The sequence below is a fragment of the Primulina tabacum genome, chromosome 1 (genome assembly GCF_025594145.1).
Source record: "Primulina tabacum isolate GXHZ01 chromosome 1, ASM2559414v2, whole genome shotgun sequence".
Taxonomy (NCBI): domain Eukaryota; kingdom Viridiplantae; phylum Streptophyta; class Magnoliopsida; order Lamiales; family Gesneriaceae; genus Primulina; species Primulina tabacum.
This window is the reverse complement of record NC_134550.1, coordinates 547,532-566,310: the sequence shown is the minus strand read 5'-3', so window position 1 is coordinate 566,310 and position 18,779 is coordinate 547,532. Positions and strand designations below refer to the sequence as shown.

General features: G+C 31.0%; 1 protein-coding gene and 1 pseudogene across 3 annotated transcripts; one reads left to right on the top strand and one right to left on the bottom strand.

Annotated features, from left to right (window-relative positions):
- Nucleotides 1–5,765: 5,765 nt before the first annotated feature.
- On the top strand, nucleotides 5,766–7,798 carry LOC142538722 (lysine histidine transporter 1-like; annotated as a pseudogene).
- A 4,808-nt stretch (nucleotides 7,799–12,606) lies between these two features.
- On the bottom strand, nucleotides 12,607–15,514 carry LOC142538400 (lysine histidine transporter 2-like). Of its 3 annotated transcripts, none has more exons than XM_075643751.1 (8): nucleotides 15,144–15,514; nucleotides 14,701–14,858; nucleotides 14,186–14,572; nucleotides 13,629–14,022; nucleotides 13,430–13,535; nucleotides 13,247–13,338; nucleotides 13,088–13,156; nucleotides 12,607–12,996 (listed from the first exon to the last, which is right to left on the bottom strand). In XM_075643751.1, the coding sequence occupies exons 1-8, from the start codon at nucleotides 15,189–15,191 to the stop codon at nucleotides 12,898–12,900; spliced, it is 1,353 nt and encodes a 450-aa protein (XP_075499866.1). In that variant the 5' UTR covers nucleotides 15,192–15,514; the 3' UTR covers nucleotides 12,607–12,897. The 3 variants fall into 3 exon arrangements, with proteins under 3 accessions (XP_075499866.1, XP_075499911.1, XP_075499952.1); XM_075643796.1 differs by having other exon boundaries at nucleotides 15,258–15,514; XM_075643837.1 differs by having other exon boundaries at nucleotides 15,299–15,514.
- Between the last annotated feature and the right edge of the window lie 3,265 nt (nucleotides 15,515–18,779).

Genomic DNA, 18,779 nt, shown 5'->3' with positions numbered 1-18,779 from the left:
CTAATATTATATACACCATATTATTACCATAAAATTATACAAATACATACCTTTATTTTTTTTATACACCAACGGTCATAAACGGTAACAAAACGGCTAGTTTTTGCCCTATAAATATGATCTCATAAACACATTCAATCACTCCAACTTTCTCTTCTTCTCTAAAAATTATTCTTAACTAAATTTTTGAAGAAAAAAGATGGCTTTCTCAAGGTTATTTTTAATTATTTTGGTTATCATACTCACGAGTCTTTTATTTATCGGAGAATATCCTACTCGTGTGTTTTCTTTATTTTTACAAATGCTTGTACTTGTTTATCCATTACTTTGTATTGCAATATTCATTAACTAATAAAATGCATCGTAATTTTTTTAGTACCACCATGTCAAATTTGACAAAACTCGAATTTGTTGCGCTCGACATCACGGGAAAAAATTATATGTCATGGACTCTCGATGTAGAAATGCATCTTGAGTCATTGGGTCTAAGTGAGACAATAAAAGAAAATGGCATATCGACATCACAAGGAAAGGCAAAAGCCATTATATTTTTGCGTCGACATCTCGACGAGGGATTGAAATGTGAATATTTAATTGAAAAGATCACATGGCTTTGTGGAAAGGATTGAAAGAAAGATTTGAACATATAAGGGAAGTTATACTTCCGACCGCCCGTGATGAATGGAATATGTTAAGATTCCAAAATTTTAAGAAAGTCAGTGATTATAATTCAGCGATGTATCGAATAATCTCGCAGCTAAAATTTTTTGGACATGAGGTCACAGAATCGAAAATGCTTGAAAAAACATTTTCCACGTTTCATGCATCAAATATTACTCTACAGCAACAATATAGAGTACGTGGATTTGCGAGATATTCTGAACTCATCGCCTGTCTTCTTGTGGCGGAAAAAAACAACGAGCTATTAATGAGAAATCATCAGTCCCGACCCACTGGATCAACAGCATTTACTTCTGGAAATGCTGTAAGTAAAAATGAATTTAAACCTGGAAACCAAAATCAAATTCAAAGAAAAGGTTTTGGTCAAGGTCGAGGTCGAGGTCGAGGTCGTGGACGTGGACGTGGAATTGGCCGTGGTCGTGGTCGAGGCCGTGGTTTTGAAAACAATAGAGATAGTTATTTTTATAATTCATCTCAAAAGAGCGTACCAAACCATCCACAGAAAAGACATCATGAGAATACAAGTGTTAATGAGAATCACTCAAAAAGATATGAAAGTTCTTGTTTCAGATGTGGTACTCCAGGACATTGGTCCAAAATTTGTCGAGCCCCTGAACACCTTTGTAAACTTTATAAAGAATCATTAAAGGGGAAAGAAAAGGAGACCAACTTCACTGAACGCAGTGACCATTTGAGTGATTCAACTCATTTTGATGCTTGTGATTTTATGAATGATTTCTCTGGAAATGATCAATATGTTGGTGGGATAGAAACTGAACAATATTGATTCTGCAGATTTTCTCAATGATTTCTTTGAAAATGAACAATATAGTGGTAGAATATAAATGTACAATAATTTATTTTTCATGTATCCATATAATGTTTTATTGTATAATTATGATATGTGTTATATTTAAATATATATTGTCAGTAATTTTATTTCATTGCATATTTTTTTGAAGTTCAAAAAATGGAAAATACTATGAGCAAAGCTGAAGTTTGCATACCCGATAGTGGTACAACGCACACTATCCTCCGAGATAATAGATATTTCTTGGAACTAAAACCAACAAAAACAACGGTGAATACAATATTAGGTCCTGTAGACTTGATTAAAGGATGTGGTAAAGCACAATTTTTGTTACCTAATGGTACAAAATTTTTGATCAATGATGCTTTATATTCACCACAATCGAAAAGAAATTTGTTGAGTTTTAATGATATATATTCCCATGGGTATGATACTCAAACAATGAATGAAGGGAATAAGAAATATATGTGTCTTATCACATATAAATCAGGAAAGAAATATGTGATTGAAAAACTACCAATGCTCCCTACTGGATTGCATTATACACATATAAGTCCGATTGAATCAAACATGGTAGTTGATAATTCTTCAATATTAACCAATTGGCATGATCGATTGGGACATCCTGCTTCAACAATGATGCGAAGAATTATAGAAAATACACATGGTCATCCGCTGAAAGACCAGAAGATCTTTCAGAATAAGTAAGTTTCAATGTAAAGCATGTTCTCTTGGAAAACTTATTATAAGACCATCACCAGCCAAAATCCAAACTGAATCACCAATGTTTCTTGAACGTATTCAGGGTGATATTTGTGGACCAATCCATCCACCATGTGGACCATTCAGATACTTTATGGTATTGATTGATGTCCTCCAGCAGATGGTCACATGTATGTTTATTGTCAACTCGAAATGTTGCATTTGCAAGATTACTTGCTCAAATAATAAAATTGAGGAATCAATTTCCCGATTATACAATCAAGAAAATTAGACTTGATAATGCTGGTGAATTTACTTCCCAAACTTTCAATGATTATTGTATGTCTATGGGAATCATTGTTGAGCATCCTGTTGCTCATGTACATACACAGAATGGATTGGCTGAATCATTGATTAAACGTCTGCAAATGATTGCTAGACCAATGATTATGAAAACAAAGCTCCCTATTTCTATATGGGGACATGCAATTTTATACACTGCTTCATTAATTCGCATCAGACCAAGTGCATATCATAAATACTTCCCATTGCAGCTTGCATTTGGTAAAGAACCAGACATTTCTCATCTGAGAATTTTTGGATGTATGGTGTATGTGCGCCTATTGCACCACCGCAACGAAAGAAAATGGGACCTCAAAGAAAGGTTGGAATTTATATCGGTTATGATAGTCCATCAATCATTCGATATCTTGAACCTCAGACATGCGACGTGTTCACAGCACGTTTTGCTGATTGTCATTTTAATGAGAAAATCTTCCCAATGTTAGGAGGAGAACAGAAACATACCGAAAAGGAAATTACATGGCATGTATCATCATTGTTACATCTGGATCCAAGAACAAAACAATGTAAAAAAGATGTACAACAAATTGTACACTTGCAAAAAATAGTCTATCAAATACCAGATGCATTTGCTGACACAAAAGGGGTAACTAAATCATATATATATGCTGCAAATGCCCCTGCTCGAATTGAAATTCCAAAGAAACAAATTGAAGATACTCATGATGTCATTAAACGCCTGAAGCGTGGAAGGCCAGTCGGTTCCAAGGATAAAAATCCTCGAAAAAGAAAATTTATAGAGAAACACGATGATCACAAAATAAAGAATGATGTTCCTGAAGAAACACATGATGATCACAAAATAGAGAATGGTGTTCCTGAATAAACACATTATGATGAAAATATTCTGTCAGAACCACAAACTGACGAGAATCATGAAATCTCTATCAATTACATTAATACTGGAAAAATATGGAATCGAAAAGATATAGAAGAAATTGATGATATATTTTCTTATAATGTGGCAATCGACATCATAAATGATAATGAAGATAATGAACCAAAATCTTTTGGTGAATGTAAAAATCGGCAGGATTGGATAAAATGAAAAGAAGCCATCCAGGTTGAATTGGATTCGCTAAATAAACGTAATGTTTTTGGACCTATAGTCCTTACACATGAAGGTGTAAAACCTGTTGGATACAAATGGGTTTTTATTCGAAAACGAAATGAGAAAAATGAAATAGTGAGATATAAAGCTCGACTTGTTGCACAAGGTTTTTCTCAAAGGCCTGGAATTGATTATGAAGAAACGTATTCTCTCGTGATGGATGCAATTACGTTTCGGTATTTGATTAGCTTGGCAGTATCTGAAAATTTAGAAATGCGTCTTATGGATCACTTGATAGTAATATATATATGAAAATCCCTGAAGGATTTAAGATGCCTGAAGCACAAAGTTCAAAACCCAGAGAATGTTATTCTGTGAAATTACAAAGATCATTATATGGATTAAAGCAATCTGGTCGAATGTGGCATAATCGACTAAATGATCACTTGATGAAAAAGGGATATGTAAATAATTCAATAAGCCCTTGTGTTTTCATTAAGAAAATAACATCCGGATGCGTAATTATTGCTGTATATGTTGATGATTTAAACATCATTGGAACGAATAATGAAATTCAAGAAGTTGTGTCATACTTGAAGGAAGAATTTGAAATGAAGGATCTTGGAAAAACCAAGTATTGTCTGGGTTTACAAATTGAACAAAAAGAATGTGGAATGTTTGTTCACCAGACAAATTATACAGAAAAGATCCTTAAACGTTTTAATATGGATAAATCAAATTCTTTAAGTACTCCAATGGTTGTTAGATCATTAAACATAGAAAAGGATCTATTCCCGACCATGTGAAGAAGATGAAGATATTCTTGGTCCAGAAATACCATATCTAAGTGCCATCGGTGCCCTTATGTATCTAACAAATTGTACAAGGCCTGATATATCTTTTGCCGTAAATTTGTTGGCAAGATTTAGCACATATCCAACAAAGAGACACTGGAACGGAATTAAACATATATTCCGTTATCTACGATGAATGACAGACTTGGGACTTTTGTATTCAAAAGATGCTAATCCAAGTATAATTGGTTATGCCGATGCTGGATACTTATCCGATCCACACAAGGCACGTTCCCAAACTGGATATGTTTTTACTCGTGGAGGCACTGCAATTTCTTGGCGTTCACAGAAACAAACGCTCGTAACAACTTCATCAAATCATGCCGAGATTATTGCACTACATGAAGCAAGTCGTGAATGTGTGTGGTTAAAATCAATGACCCAACATATCCAAATCTCATGCGGATTATCATTCGACGAGAAGCCTGTGATATTATATGAAGATAATGCTGCATGTGTTGCTCAAATGAAAGAAGGATACATAAAAAGCGACAGAACTAAACATATTCCTCCTAAGTTCTTCGCATTCACCAAGGAGCTTGAGAAGAATAAATGTATTGATGTTCGTCACATTCAATCAAGTGAAAATTCATCAGATCTCTTCACAAAGGCGTTTCCTACGTCAATATTCAGAAAGCATATATATAATATTGGGATGCGCAATCTACGAAATTTGTGAAGAATTGTTCATGTCAACATGAGGTGGAGTTTACGTGACTGCACTCTTTTTTCCTTGCTATGGTTTTTATTCCAATGGGTTTTTCCTAGTAAGGTTTTTAATGAGGCAGTATAAAAACACGTAATGAAGACAATCATTATGATCATCATCACAAGGGGGAGTGTTGAAAAATATATTTAAAATGTGTGTATTGAATATTTGAATGTTGAATATTTGAATGTTGAAAATAAGAGTTGTAAATATTGAAAATTAGTGTGTGATGATGTAGGTAATGATGTATTTTATTTTTGGATTATTTGTAAAGATTTCCTATAAATAGATATCTCATTTGTGAAGAAAATCATAATTGAGTAGAGAGAAAAATATTATAAAGTGTGTAGTTTGGTAAATTTTGAGAGTTTGAGATTTTTACTTTTTACCATAAATTTTTACTTTTCACAACACAAATAGGATATATAACGCGACGAGGCTTCGACAATTTCGATAGTTGGAAAATAAATAATTAAGGTTTGGAGTTTATTAAATCCTTAGTTAAGTCGTCATCGATCATCAGCTCGCTTGCTTGCAGGATATGGGAAGTCAACATCAGAGAAAAGCCGATTCCAAACGAATTGTGGCCAAGTTAGTAATATGAAAATTATGTAAAAGGTGGATATCCACCGGGACAGAGGAAGAGAAGGCGATCGAGGCCTGGCTGCCAATCACTTCTTCAAGAAATGCAAAATGGTGGTATTCAGTTTTCCACAACGTCACAGCCATGGTTGGAGCTGGAGTCCTCGGTCTCCCTTATGCCATGTCCCAACTAGGATGGTACATTTTAATCTATTCAAGTTGATATTTGTGGTTGAAATCCAAAAAATTATGAATTTTTTCTTGGAATTTTCAGGGGCTCTGGAGTCACAGTAATGGTCATATCTTGTATCATCACCCTGTACACACTGCAAATGGTTGAAATGCATGAAATGATGCCTGGAAAACGTTTTGACAGATACCACGTCCTTGAGCAACATGCTTTTGGCGAAAAGCTTGGCCTGTGGATTGTGGTGCCTCAACAGTTAGTTGTCGAAGTTGGAGTTGACATAGTATATATGGTTACTAGAGGCAAATCTCTTAAGAAATTCCACGATACATGCAAAAATATTAAACTGAACTATTTTATCATGATCTATGCTTCTGTCCACTTCGTACTCTCCCATCTTCCCAACTTTAATTCCATCTCTGGTGTGTCCCTTGCGGCAGCAGTCATGTCCTTAAGGTACACAAACGCACATATATATAATTCTTGTTCACCACGTTTCAAGAAAATATTAATAACGGTCTATTGTCATTCGAAGTTACTCTACAATACATTGGGGAGCCTCAGCGGACAAGGGAGTAAAACCTGATGTGCAATATGGATATAGATCTTCAACTACAGGTGGTACCTTTTTTGGCTTCTTTGGTGCACTGGGGGACGTGGCTTTCGCCTATGCCGGTCATAATGTGGTGGTTGGAAATTCAAGCCACTATTCCATCGACACCAGAAAAGCCCTCAAAGATACATATGTGGAGGGGAGTTATTGTTGCCTATATCGTGGTTGCCCTTTTTGTTGCTTCCCAGTCGCTTTTATTAGATTTTGGATGTTCGGGAACTCAGTAGACGACAATATTCTGATCACCTTGAATAAACCTGTTTGGCTTATTGCCTTGGCTAACATGTTTGTTGTAGTTCATGTTATTGGAAGCTATCAGGTGAGTATAATTTTATATTCTCTGTGTTCGATCCCATTGAGCCACACAATGAAACATGTATTGACTCCGATTGATTTGGACAAATGCCATGCCAGTTTTTGACATGATAGAAACTGCGCTCGTAAAGAAACTAAGGTTCAAGCCTACTTGGTATCTGCGGTTTATTTCAAGAAATACTTATGTTGGTTAGTAAACTTCTTTACGCTTCTTCTTTCAGATACTTGCGTAGTTTTCAACATATAAAGTTTCTAGCTTTAATGGATTTTTGTCTGATTTCAGTATTTACCATGTTTGTTGGCATGACCTTACCTTTCTTCGGTGGTTTTCTTGAATATTCGGGAGGATTTGCTTTCGCGCCAACCACGTACTTTGTGAGCAGATTTTGACTGTTGCATAATGTAAATTTTTATCTGTGTATCTTTTGAAAGAATAAGTAACACCCACATTTTTCTTCGCTTCCTCATGTGGTTTGCCATCTATAAACCAAAAAAAAATCAGCTTGTCTTTGTTCACTATTTGGGTAAGTTGAATAATGATATTGCTCTATATTATTTATTGTTGGAACTACTTAGCAAGCAAATTGTTTTTTCTTTTGATTTTTGGTGGGTAAATTTCAGATTTGCATAATTCTTGGCGTTCTTTTGATGGTTATAGCACCTATTGGAGGGCTAAGGCAGATTATAGTGCAGGCAAAAACCTACGAATTCTACTCATAAGCCTGCAGAGATGAGAAAAGTTGTCCTGGTTTCCTTGTAAGAAGTAGAAAGGAACGAACGGTGTCTGGGGTTTTCGATTATGGTCGGTTAGCGAGTTTGTATCGACTATTCATTAAAGGGATTCTGAGTTCCATGAAGGGAATCCAGGCCGAGAAACCAGACAAGGAACCCTTTTGCCTACAATTCAAGATTTCTGTTTGCAGTTGATAATCCGTGTGTAAACATGTTTACCAGCACGTTGTATTGTATTTGTGTTTTGCAATGCTACATCAAACCCAAATTCCTAAAAGATCAAATATAAGAAAAGAATATCAATATTTTATTTTGTTGGAGTGAATATATGGATGGATCAAGCTGGAATGAAGTCTATGAACTACATGATCCCAAAATTAGTGGAAACAGAAGATAGAAGTGGGGAGTATTATAGTAGAAGTGTTTTATATTTGCAAGTGTTATCTAAAGAGCTATCAAATTTGCAAACCAATAGTCAGTCTATCCAATCCAAAATTTAAACTGGTTCTGCAAGAAGCAACAATGATAATTGAGATAATGCCACAATTAACATGTTATGAATCGAGCTTTAACTTCAATTCGATTATCTATATCTATATACCTATAAAAGTGTGGATAATAGAAAAGTTTTCCCATTGTGAACGGACATTATTACCCTTCACATGTTTATTTATTTTCATTATTAGCTAACATATGTGGTAATTTCGCATTTAGTCTATTAATTATTACATTGTGAATGGACATTATTACCCTTCACATGTTTATTTATTTTCATTGTTAGGTAACATATGTGGTAATTTCACATTTATCTATATATCTATATACCTTTGAGCTAATTTTTTTAAAAAAATACTATTAAATTTACTTAATATTAATCAATTTTTTCATTAGTTTTTTCTTTTCATGTTTTTAATTAACAAAAAAAGAGGAAAACGTTGAAAAAGTTAGGCACAATATGAATATAATGTATTAATAACCTTTTAATAATAATCAATTGAATTGAAAAACATTATTATAATTAAGTAATTATATTTTATTTTAATTCAAATTTAGTAACTTTTTAATGTCCAATATATATAGAATTCATCAGTAGTGTACATGATTTTATTTTTCAAACGATAATAAGGAAAACCTTAAAATGTAAATATATAGTGAAAACGAATTCAAATTTTCTGTTAATAGATTCATTTTCAATTGTGAACGGACATAATTATCATTTACATGCTTACTTATTTTCATTATTAAATAACATGTGTGGTAATTTCACATTTAGTCTATTAATTAATAATTAATAGTAATTAACCACATTTTATGGTTATGATTTTGTGATTTTGATTTTCTTCCCTTGTCTTTCTTTCATTCTAATAATATTTAATTAAGTCATATTTCATTTTAAAAAAAATTATTTCATTATATATATACATATAAATGTGTGGATGATAGAAAAGTTTTCTAATTGTTATAAATAAGCGTGAGAAATAAAGTTGAGTTATATTTATATAGTAATTAACCACATTTTATGGTTATGATTTTGTGATTTTGATATTCTTCCATTGTCTTTCTTTCATTCTAATAATATTTAATTAAGTCATATTTCATTTTAAAAAAAATTATTTCATTATATATATACATATAAATGTGTGGATGATAGAAAAGTTTTCTAATTGTTGTAAATAAGCGTGAGAAATAAAGTTGAGTTATATTTATATTTTAATTTAAATGTAGCAAATAAATCATCTCCATGTTCTTAAATGTTTGAGCGACTTTGTAAAAACATACTATTAAATTTACTTAATATCAATTATTTTTTCCATTTTAATAATTTTCTTGGACTTTCATTTAAATTCTAAATTAAATTAATTACATTATTTATTGTTTTATTTCACTATCATTTGAGTACATTCAATGAATTATTAAAAACAAATTTAATATAATTAGATTTAAAAAAAAAACTTCAAAAAATTATATATAAAGGACCCATGATAAAGTATTTGAGGGCTTTGAATGAAGAGTCATTCAAATAAATTCTAAATTAAATATTGACAAACAAAAAAATAAAAATTAAAATAATCGTTATTTATTTTAAATTAAATAAAATGATTTAAATTGAAAATAAAATTATATTTAATCAAATTTTAAATTTATTTTGTCAAACTATTAATTTCTAAATGAATGAACAAAAATAATATATTATAAACCTAAATTTAATTGTGAATTTAAATAATATTAATAAAAGAATATATAAATTTGAATAAGAAGTACCTATAAAAGTGTAGACAAATGAATTGTTCATTCACATACATCGGATGATATGATACTAGAAAAATATTGTTGTACAGTTGCTAAAATGAGAAAAAAATATGTAGAAAATCAATCAATTTTTTTCATTAGTTTTTTCTCACTAATTTTGATAATAAATAAAATAAATTGAATGATTAATTGTTTTAATTACTCTCATAGATTCTATTTTATTTAAGTCTCCCCATATTTATATATTATCAAATAGTACTCATTCATAACAATAATGCCATGACATTTTATTTGTATTTGTAGAGTTATTTACATACAAGTATATAATGACAATTATATTGACAAAAAGATAATCAAACATTAAATAAAAAAAACACTTAATTTGAAAAAAAAAATATTTTGAGCTTATTCACATATGTTATCACAATTGATACTTTTTCAGCTTATTTTTCTAAAAAAATTCAATGACGGCATCTATTATATGAAGAATAAAAAAGTAGAGTCAAATGATACATAGATAAAATTATTATGAAATTGTTTTAAAAAATGACACAAATGAGTCAAAAAGGAGTAAGAGTAAGATATTCCTACAAATAATTCTTAGTATAACGTTACCATAACTAAATTGGAAGTTATGTTGGCGTAGAGTAAGTCTCTTGTGAGACGGTCTCACGAATTTTTATTTGTGAGACGGGTCAACCTTACCGATATTCACAATAAAAAAGTAATACTCTTAGCATAAAAATTAATAATTTTTCATGGATGACTCAAATAAGAGATTTGACCCACGAAATTGATCTATGACACCATCTCACAAGAGTTTTTGTGGTTGATGTAATGAGAATCATCAGTTGTGCAAATAATATATACAAATTAGAATTTAAAGGAGAGGAAGAAAATAATCTATCATTAATTTTCTATATTTTATGTTAAAATTCTAAATTTCTTTCTTTGTGATGCCTTTGAATTTGTATAGAGGAATAGATAATTTTATCTATTTACAATTGTAAAACAATTAAGTTATGACAATTATATCACTTAAATTAAAATGATATAATAAATTTTAAAATATGAAAAAAAGTTAGACCATTATAAATATGATATTATAATCATTCATCTGACATCTCTAAAATATTTCTTATTATCATGAGTCGCAATTTGACAATCCCAATTAGTAATTAATAAGAATTGATTATCCATTGTTATTACTATCTCATTATTATTTATTATCTCATGCCTCACCATTTTGTGATGTTAATTTTTAATGTTTTTAATTAACAAAAAAAGAGGAAAAAGTTGAAGAAGTTAGGCACGATATAAATCTAATTTATTGATAATCTTCTAATAATAATCAATTGAATTGGAAAATATTATTATACTTAGGTAATTATAAGTTATTCTAATTCAAATTTATCAACTTTTTAATGTCCAATATATATAGAATTCATTCGTAGTGTACATGATTTTACTTTTCAAACGATAATAAGAAACATATTAAAATATAAATATATAGTGAAAACGAATTCAAATTTTCTGTTAACAGCTTCGAACCTTAGCAAATGTAATTCTAAAAAAATGAGAGGATAATGAATATGATGATACATGACACTGAAGATTAATTTAGAGTGGTGATATTTTTTTCTCTTTTCTGAGATAGAATAGTGATATTTCAATTATTAATTTAAGTAAATGAATCTCCATTTAATAAAATTGTTGGAAATGAAGTTTTCTTAGTTCACTGCTTTAAGCAAATATAAATAGGGTATAGAAGGGGTTAGGGATGACAACTTTCCCCACAGGTTTGGGACCCTGCGAGAAAAACCCAAAACGGGGATGAGATCCCCGATTTTTTGGGTTGAGGTTCGGGATCAGGTATTTTTTAAAATCTCCGAAGTAGTTCGGGACGGATATGAGCTTACTATCCCATCTCTGAACTCGCACCGCCCTGTCCTATTGTCATTTTTAGAAGGGGTGAATGGAGTATTTATTTATTTTATTTTCAATTCTTGTGTTTAAATATATTAATTTTTTTTTTCTCAAAATACAATTTGTGTCCATAGATTTTCTGTAGCTAATGTAATGCTTTATTATTATTTTTATATAATTTATTGATTAACAAAATGTAGGTTTGCGAAAGATTTCGAATTTACGATATTGGTTATAGTTTAGAAATATAACTTAAAATGAAAAATTATTGTCACATGTTCTTAATTATTCCAAAATTATAAGTAAGTACTATATTAGATTTTCAAGATGTAATTTTTACATTTTAGGAACATATTTATCAATTAATTGATTTAATGAATAGATAAATATCAACATCATATACTAAAATGTTTTCTTCCACTCTTATATTGCTTAATTAATTAAAATATATTCATATAATTCTATTTACATTGTTATATTGCTTAATCAATTCAAATCCTTTCATATTATTATATTTGTATTGTTATGTTAGTTCAATTTAGTACTTAATCTGATAAATCATTATTTCAAATTCTTATAATTTGTTTTGATCTATCTTTTTTTCGAACGAAATGTTGTTTGATGGATTGGATCACGTTATGCAAAGATTAAAAATATTTTTATTATTAATTTAATTTTTAGTTATTTAGAATATCCGCACGTGCTTTTATGCTAGTTTCTCTCAAAAGTAGTTAAAACGATGAAAACATGGAGAGATTTGTTCTGCAGAAATGCCATTGATAAATATGTGATGTAATGCATAATCATTTTAGTTTCACAGGTCTAAATTTATTTTTTCTCAGCTCGAAGTGCTTTATTTTACTAGTAACAATAACAAAAGATACATCAAATGTGCTTAACCACCCCCTAAAACTTTTACTGGAAATAAGAACCGATCTAAAAAATGAAACATTTGAAACAAAAGTTAAGAGTTGAAAAGGTAACCACATATCATAAATTACCTCCACCGAATTATGTTTACTCACACATAAAGTAAAACTCTAAACTACGAAACACGTGGACTTCCTAATGAGGAATAAAAAAGTTCCGAAGTAACATATATGCCTTCTTCGATTTCATGCTTACTGGTAGAACTTGTAAGTTTTGGCCTTTATTATGATTTGCCTGAGCCCTCCCACGGGTGCCACAACGGTCAAAATAACTCCAAAAATTATGCAAAACTGAGATTTCAACACCAACAAAGCCAAAGAGGAATTAGAATTTATGCTTCCGAGCAAGGACAAAGATCAAGATTCTTGAAACTGCACTTACCCAATTCGCAAACCAAGAAAGGCTAAATCTCCTCGGTTTTTTCACTACAAGCCACATGATGCAGGGAAGCTGCAGAGTTCACCAATTTTATTCGATGCAAGTATTTTTAAGCGCTGCCAAATGAATACAGATGCAAGAAACTCAGTAATAATTGCTTACATAGTACGTAGTTGGCGCGAGAACAAATCCTCCAAAAAATCCAAGAAGGCCGTTAAAGAAAGGGAAGGTTATCGCCATAAACATCGTAAAAGCTGGAAAACAACAGCTTATATTTAGTGACTACCAATTAAACCTGAACACATGTGCTCACACCAGAAGTAACTAGAAAACATAGCTACGTACCCACGTAAGTATTCCTTGAAACAAAACGTAGATACCAACTTCTCCTGAAACTCAGTTTCCTTACTAGTCCAGTTTCAATAAAGTCATATACTGGCATAGCATACACCTGCATATAAATACTTGAGTATGATATCCATCTATACGGTGAAGATATTGAGTACAGACTTGAAAAGTATCTCACTAGATTTGCTATTATCACCTGATATGACCCGATAAGATGAATTACAACAAACATGTTAGCCATGGCAATAAGCCATTTAGGTCTCTGCAGCGTAATCAGAATATTTTCACCCATGGTATTGCCGAATATCCAGTATCCAATGATCCCGACCGGGATGTAGCACATGGCAACGGCTATATAAGTAACGATTACGCCCCTCATCATAGGTACCTTAGAAGGATTATCTTTCATAGAAGGCATAGAAGATTGAATCTCCATCACTACATTGTGACCACTAAATGCAAAAGCGACGGTTCCTAAAGAACTAAAGAAGTCGAAAACTGTACCCACAGTTGTATTAGATCTGTAGCCATATTGTACATCGTGTTGCACGCCCTTGTGGATCGAGGCTCCCCAAGCTATTGTAGAATAACTTCACAAGGTAACAGATTCGTTAACAAGATATTACTTTTAAGCCAACTGCAAAAAGTGAGTGAAATTCTTAATTAATTGAGTTACAATTCCTGAAAATTCAACATTGGTTTCTAGACTTGTGAAATATCTTCAAATTAATAAGCAAGAAATACGATCCATACCTAACTGACATGACAGCTGCTGCCAAAGACACACCAGAGATTGAGTTGAAACTGGGGAGTTGGGAGAGTGCAAAGTGAGCAGAGGCGAAGATCATGATAAAATAGGAAAGCTTGATATTCTTGCAAGGTTCGTGGCAGAGTAACTCATGGACTTTCCTGAGGGATTGACCTCCTGTAACCATATATACTATGTCTACTGCAACTTGGACAACTAACTGCATGGGAATGACGATCCAAAGGCCAAGCTTTTCACCAAAAGCGTGCTGTCCAAGCTCATGATACCTGTCGAATCGTTTTCCACAATCCGTTTCATGCATTTCAACCATTTGCCATAAAGAGTACAGTGTGACAATCCAAGACAAGACCAGTACCGTTATTCCAGGACCCCTGGAAAAAATTGGTGACACAATACAAGGATATGAAGAAATGTTCTCGTTTCCAGTAAGGAGGGGTTGGACTAGAAGATTCAGTATTTTACAGATGTAAATGGAAGGGAATACAGAATGTTCACATACCATCCTAGTTCGGACATGGCGTAAGGGAGGCCAAGAACTCCAGCTCCAATTATAGCTGTGATATTGTGGAAAGCTGAGTACCACCATTTTGCAGTTCTAGCAGAAGGGATTGGAAGCCAATCGTCGATAGCCTTCTGTTCTGCATCTCGATCATTCTCCTACGTTACATAATATATGTGTAAGACCTCAAATTTACCAAAGGTGAATTCATCAAGTAGAGATGGAAAAATACTAAGTAAAATGAAAAAGGATTAATTCATCATGCAGCACACTCCAACAAATGAGCAAATGCAGAAGTGGTTCAAAATGAAGAGACACTTCATATTTGGCACAAAGAAACTTTACAGGGTCTTCAAGAAATCAATAAAGATGGCAAGAAATTGTTAATTTGGTGAAACAAGTTTCATGTCTCCAAACATGTATAGACAAAAAAAGAGACACACATCTTTAAAATAGGAGTCATCATCATTAACGGGAACTACGGAATCCATTTGATTTTTAGCTTCTGCAATTAACTTCAGCCAGCCTGCAGAATGAAGGAGGAAAAAAAATTGAACTTAGGAGTTCAATGTAAAAACTCAGGAATTACTCTCTCTACCAAAAGAATCGAGACGACTTAAGCTTGGAAAATAATGGGATACATGAGTCCTTCATATTTCAATGGAAATTGATCATCGCGTGTTTATGGTTAAATATGGTTAAAATTTCACCACAGTATAGCGAAGAGAAATAATAACAATAAAAAAAAGTGAAGGGTTGTGAAAAGTTCAGTTGGAATCAAAATATTCGAACTCAAAAATGCTAATTATCAAATGAAGGGTTGACTTCGTAACTTCACAAGTCGCTACTGAGTCTTAACAGCTAGCTAGCTGGCTGGCTCCATGTGCTTTTCCAAGAAAATTCCAAATTATTTTTTAAGCAATTGCTGATGAACTTATCTTTTAATAATCACTTAGTCTTGCTTGCATGGGTCAAGGTCGTTGACTCGAATATATTTTAATATTTAACGGAATCTTATTTTTTTATTAATTTCTTTTAGTTAACAATGAACATGATAAGCTCTATCGATTTAAAATATTTTTTTTTAAATATAATAATGGCGTCGTCACTTTTTCCCCCATAATACGATTAATTTTAAAAGAAAAAAAAATATTCAAACGTCAACTTTTTAGATAAAATATTTATCAAATAATTTTAATTTATTCCCGTTCAGCTAGCTTCTAACATATATACAACAAATGTTCATTGCACAAGTTAAACCATCGTATCTCCATGTCTGATCGAATTCGATCTCCATTTGAAAAGAACTTGTTTGTTTCAAGTTCTTTCAATTTTACTTGAAATTCAAGTTTGAATAGCAGACAGACCTTTTTTTTAAACTTTTAACCCATTGCGGATTTTGTTTAACTTTCTCTGTTTTTTTAGAATATATATTATAGATAATTAATTTTATATCAAAATGAATCATTTGTAAATTAATATTGATGATTAATATTTCATGATAAATACATTTTTTAAATAATATCAATCAAATAAATATGTGTAGTAAAACACATATATAAATAAAATAATAAGTAATACAAAGTTAAAAAATATCATATTTAAAAAATTAATTTCTAATGAATGAAAATAAATTATCAATATAATTCATATTTATTAAAAGAATTATCTTCGTTAAACAATTATAAGGATTATCTAATGAATTTAATACAAAAGTAGAAATTTATCTGTCTAGTTGAAATAAATCAAACTAATCAAATTATACGAAAAATAAATATAAGAAAAATTTACAAAAGAGCATATAAAATCTACATGGTCTCAATGTCTATTTTCATTGGAAAAGTACCATAAAGAATGACATTTTCTGAAGTTTGATATGTTTATTAAGACATTAATTAAATATCACAATTTATGAAATTAAAAATAAAATAAAATATCATATTAATGTGTTTGTAATATTTGTCGTTCATTCAACTAAAGTAATGAAATAAAGTTATTTTTATTTTCAATATCAATCTTTAGATCAGAAAATTGAAAAGACACATAAATAAATAAATAAAACATTAATGAAGTAATGGTGAGTGAAATGGTAACTAAATAAACTAACGATTCAAACTCATATTTCACCTAAATAAATAAATAAACAATGGTGAGTGAAATGGTAACTAAGTAAACTAACAATTCAAACTCATATTTCACCTAAATAAATAAATAAATAAAACATTAATGAAGTAATGGTGATTGAAATGGTAAAATTGTAAAACATTAATGAAGTAATAGTGAGTGAAAGGATAACTAAGTAAATTCACAATTCAAACTCACATATTTATAGATAGTATAGATTTATGCTCAGCTTTGGGGAGCGGAGCTTGGATCAAGATCCTCTGCTGTGGGTTCTCCACAGCAAAGGGTGCAATGCACTAAAAAAAATTATTTTTTAAAAAAATTGATATTTTTATATTTTAAATATTTCAAAATCAAAATTATATTTTTTATATTAAAATATGTGATTAATAATTCAATTTAAAGTTACAATTTTATTTTTGGTTACAAATATTTATTTTGGGATAAAATGACGTCTCTCTTATTACTTTTTTTTAATAATTTTTTCAACTCTTTTTTTTTAAAATATGTTAATAAAAATTTAATTTTTTTGCTACAAATATATTATTTCGAACGAACAAGAAAAAACGACGGTACATTCAATTTTTTTAATATTATAGTTCTTTTTTAAAAAAACTATTTTCTCAGTTTTTTTATCTTGTTAATTTTTTATTTAGAAGTTAAATTTTATTAATCACAAATCTGTAACAAAAATAAAACTAATGTCTAAATGCAGGAAATATATATATATATATTAGGGATATAAGAAATAATTCAATTAAAAAAATTAAAATTTACAAAGACCGCACCGAGACGAGATGAGCGCACGCGTGTGTTTCACCGAGACACAATCTATTAGACTCTTCCCCTTCTAAAAACTTCTGATACCCCTTTGGGCCCAAATCCCTTATTCAAACTTGGAATTTATAAGAAAGACTTCATTTGACTATTTTCTCCATGTGGGACAACTCCCACTCCCTTTTCTATTCAATAACTCTTCGTTATTCATTTATCCAACAATGTCTCTAATAGAATAAACAATTGTCACGATCGAAAATTTGATCACGGGCAAATACACTTCAATATTGTATGATAGATAGATGATGAATCGATGCTGTTGACCTTTCTAAAGAATGTTTTACAAACGCTGATATAGATCATTATTAAATTGCTAAACAATTTATAACTAAACAAACAGCCAATTATATTGGTAACATCCACTATCAACTTGTAACAAAAATAACAATTAATACATCATATGTGCTCAACCACTCACTAAAACTTTTCCTGTGAAATAAGCACCGATTAAAAAAAATATACATTTGAAACAAAAATCAGAGTTAAAAAGATAATCATAGACACAATAGTAAGTTTACTTTCACCTTCTTCGATTTCATGCTTACTGGTAGAACTTGTAAGTTTTGGCCTTTATTATGATTTGCCTGAGCCCTCCCACGGGTGCCACAACGGTCAAAATAACTCCAAAAATTATGCAAAACTGAGATTTCAACACCAACAAAGCCAAAGAGGAATTAGAGTTTATGATTCCGAGCAAGGACAAAGATCAAGATTCTTGAAACTGCACTTACCCAATTCGCAAACCAAGAAAGGATAAATCTCCTCGGTTTTTTCACTACAAGCCATATGATGCAGGGAAGCTGCAGAGTTCACCAATTTTATACGATGCAAATATTTTTAAGCGCTGCCAAATGAATACAGATGCAAGAAACTCAGTAATAATTGCTTACATAGTTGGCGCGAGAGCAAATCCTCCAAAAAATCCAAGAAGGCCATTAAAGAAAGGGAAGGTTATCGCCAGTAAACATAGTAAAAGCTGGAAAACAGTGCCATATATTTAATGAATACGAATTAAACCTGAAACACAAGTACTCACAACTGAAGTAACTAGAAGACATAGTTACTTACCCACGTAAATATTCCTTGAAACAAAACGTAGATACCAACTTTGCCTGAAC

Coding starts and splice junctions, on each gene's coding strand:
- LOC142538400 (XM_075643751.1), bottom strand. CDS start 15,191: ATGGATTCCGTAGTTCCCGTTAATGATGATGACTCCTATTTTAAAGAT. Junction 14,023..14,185: donor GCAGCTGTCATGTCAGTTAG/GTATGGATCGTA, acceptor TACCTTGTGAAG/TTATTCTACAATAGCTTGGG. Junction 13,157..13,246: donor TCGCGCCAACTACGTACTAT/GTAAGCAATTAT, acceptor TGAACTCTGCAG/CTTCCCTGCATCATGTGGCT.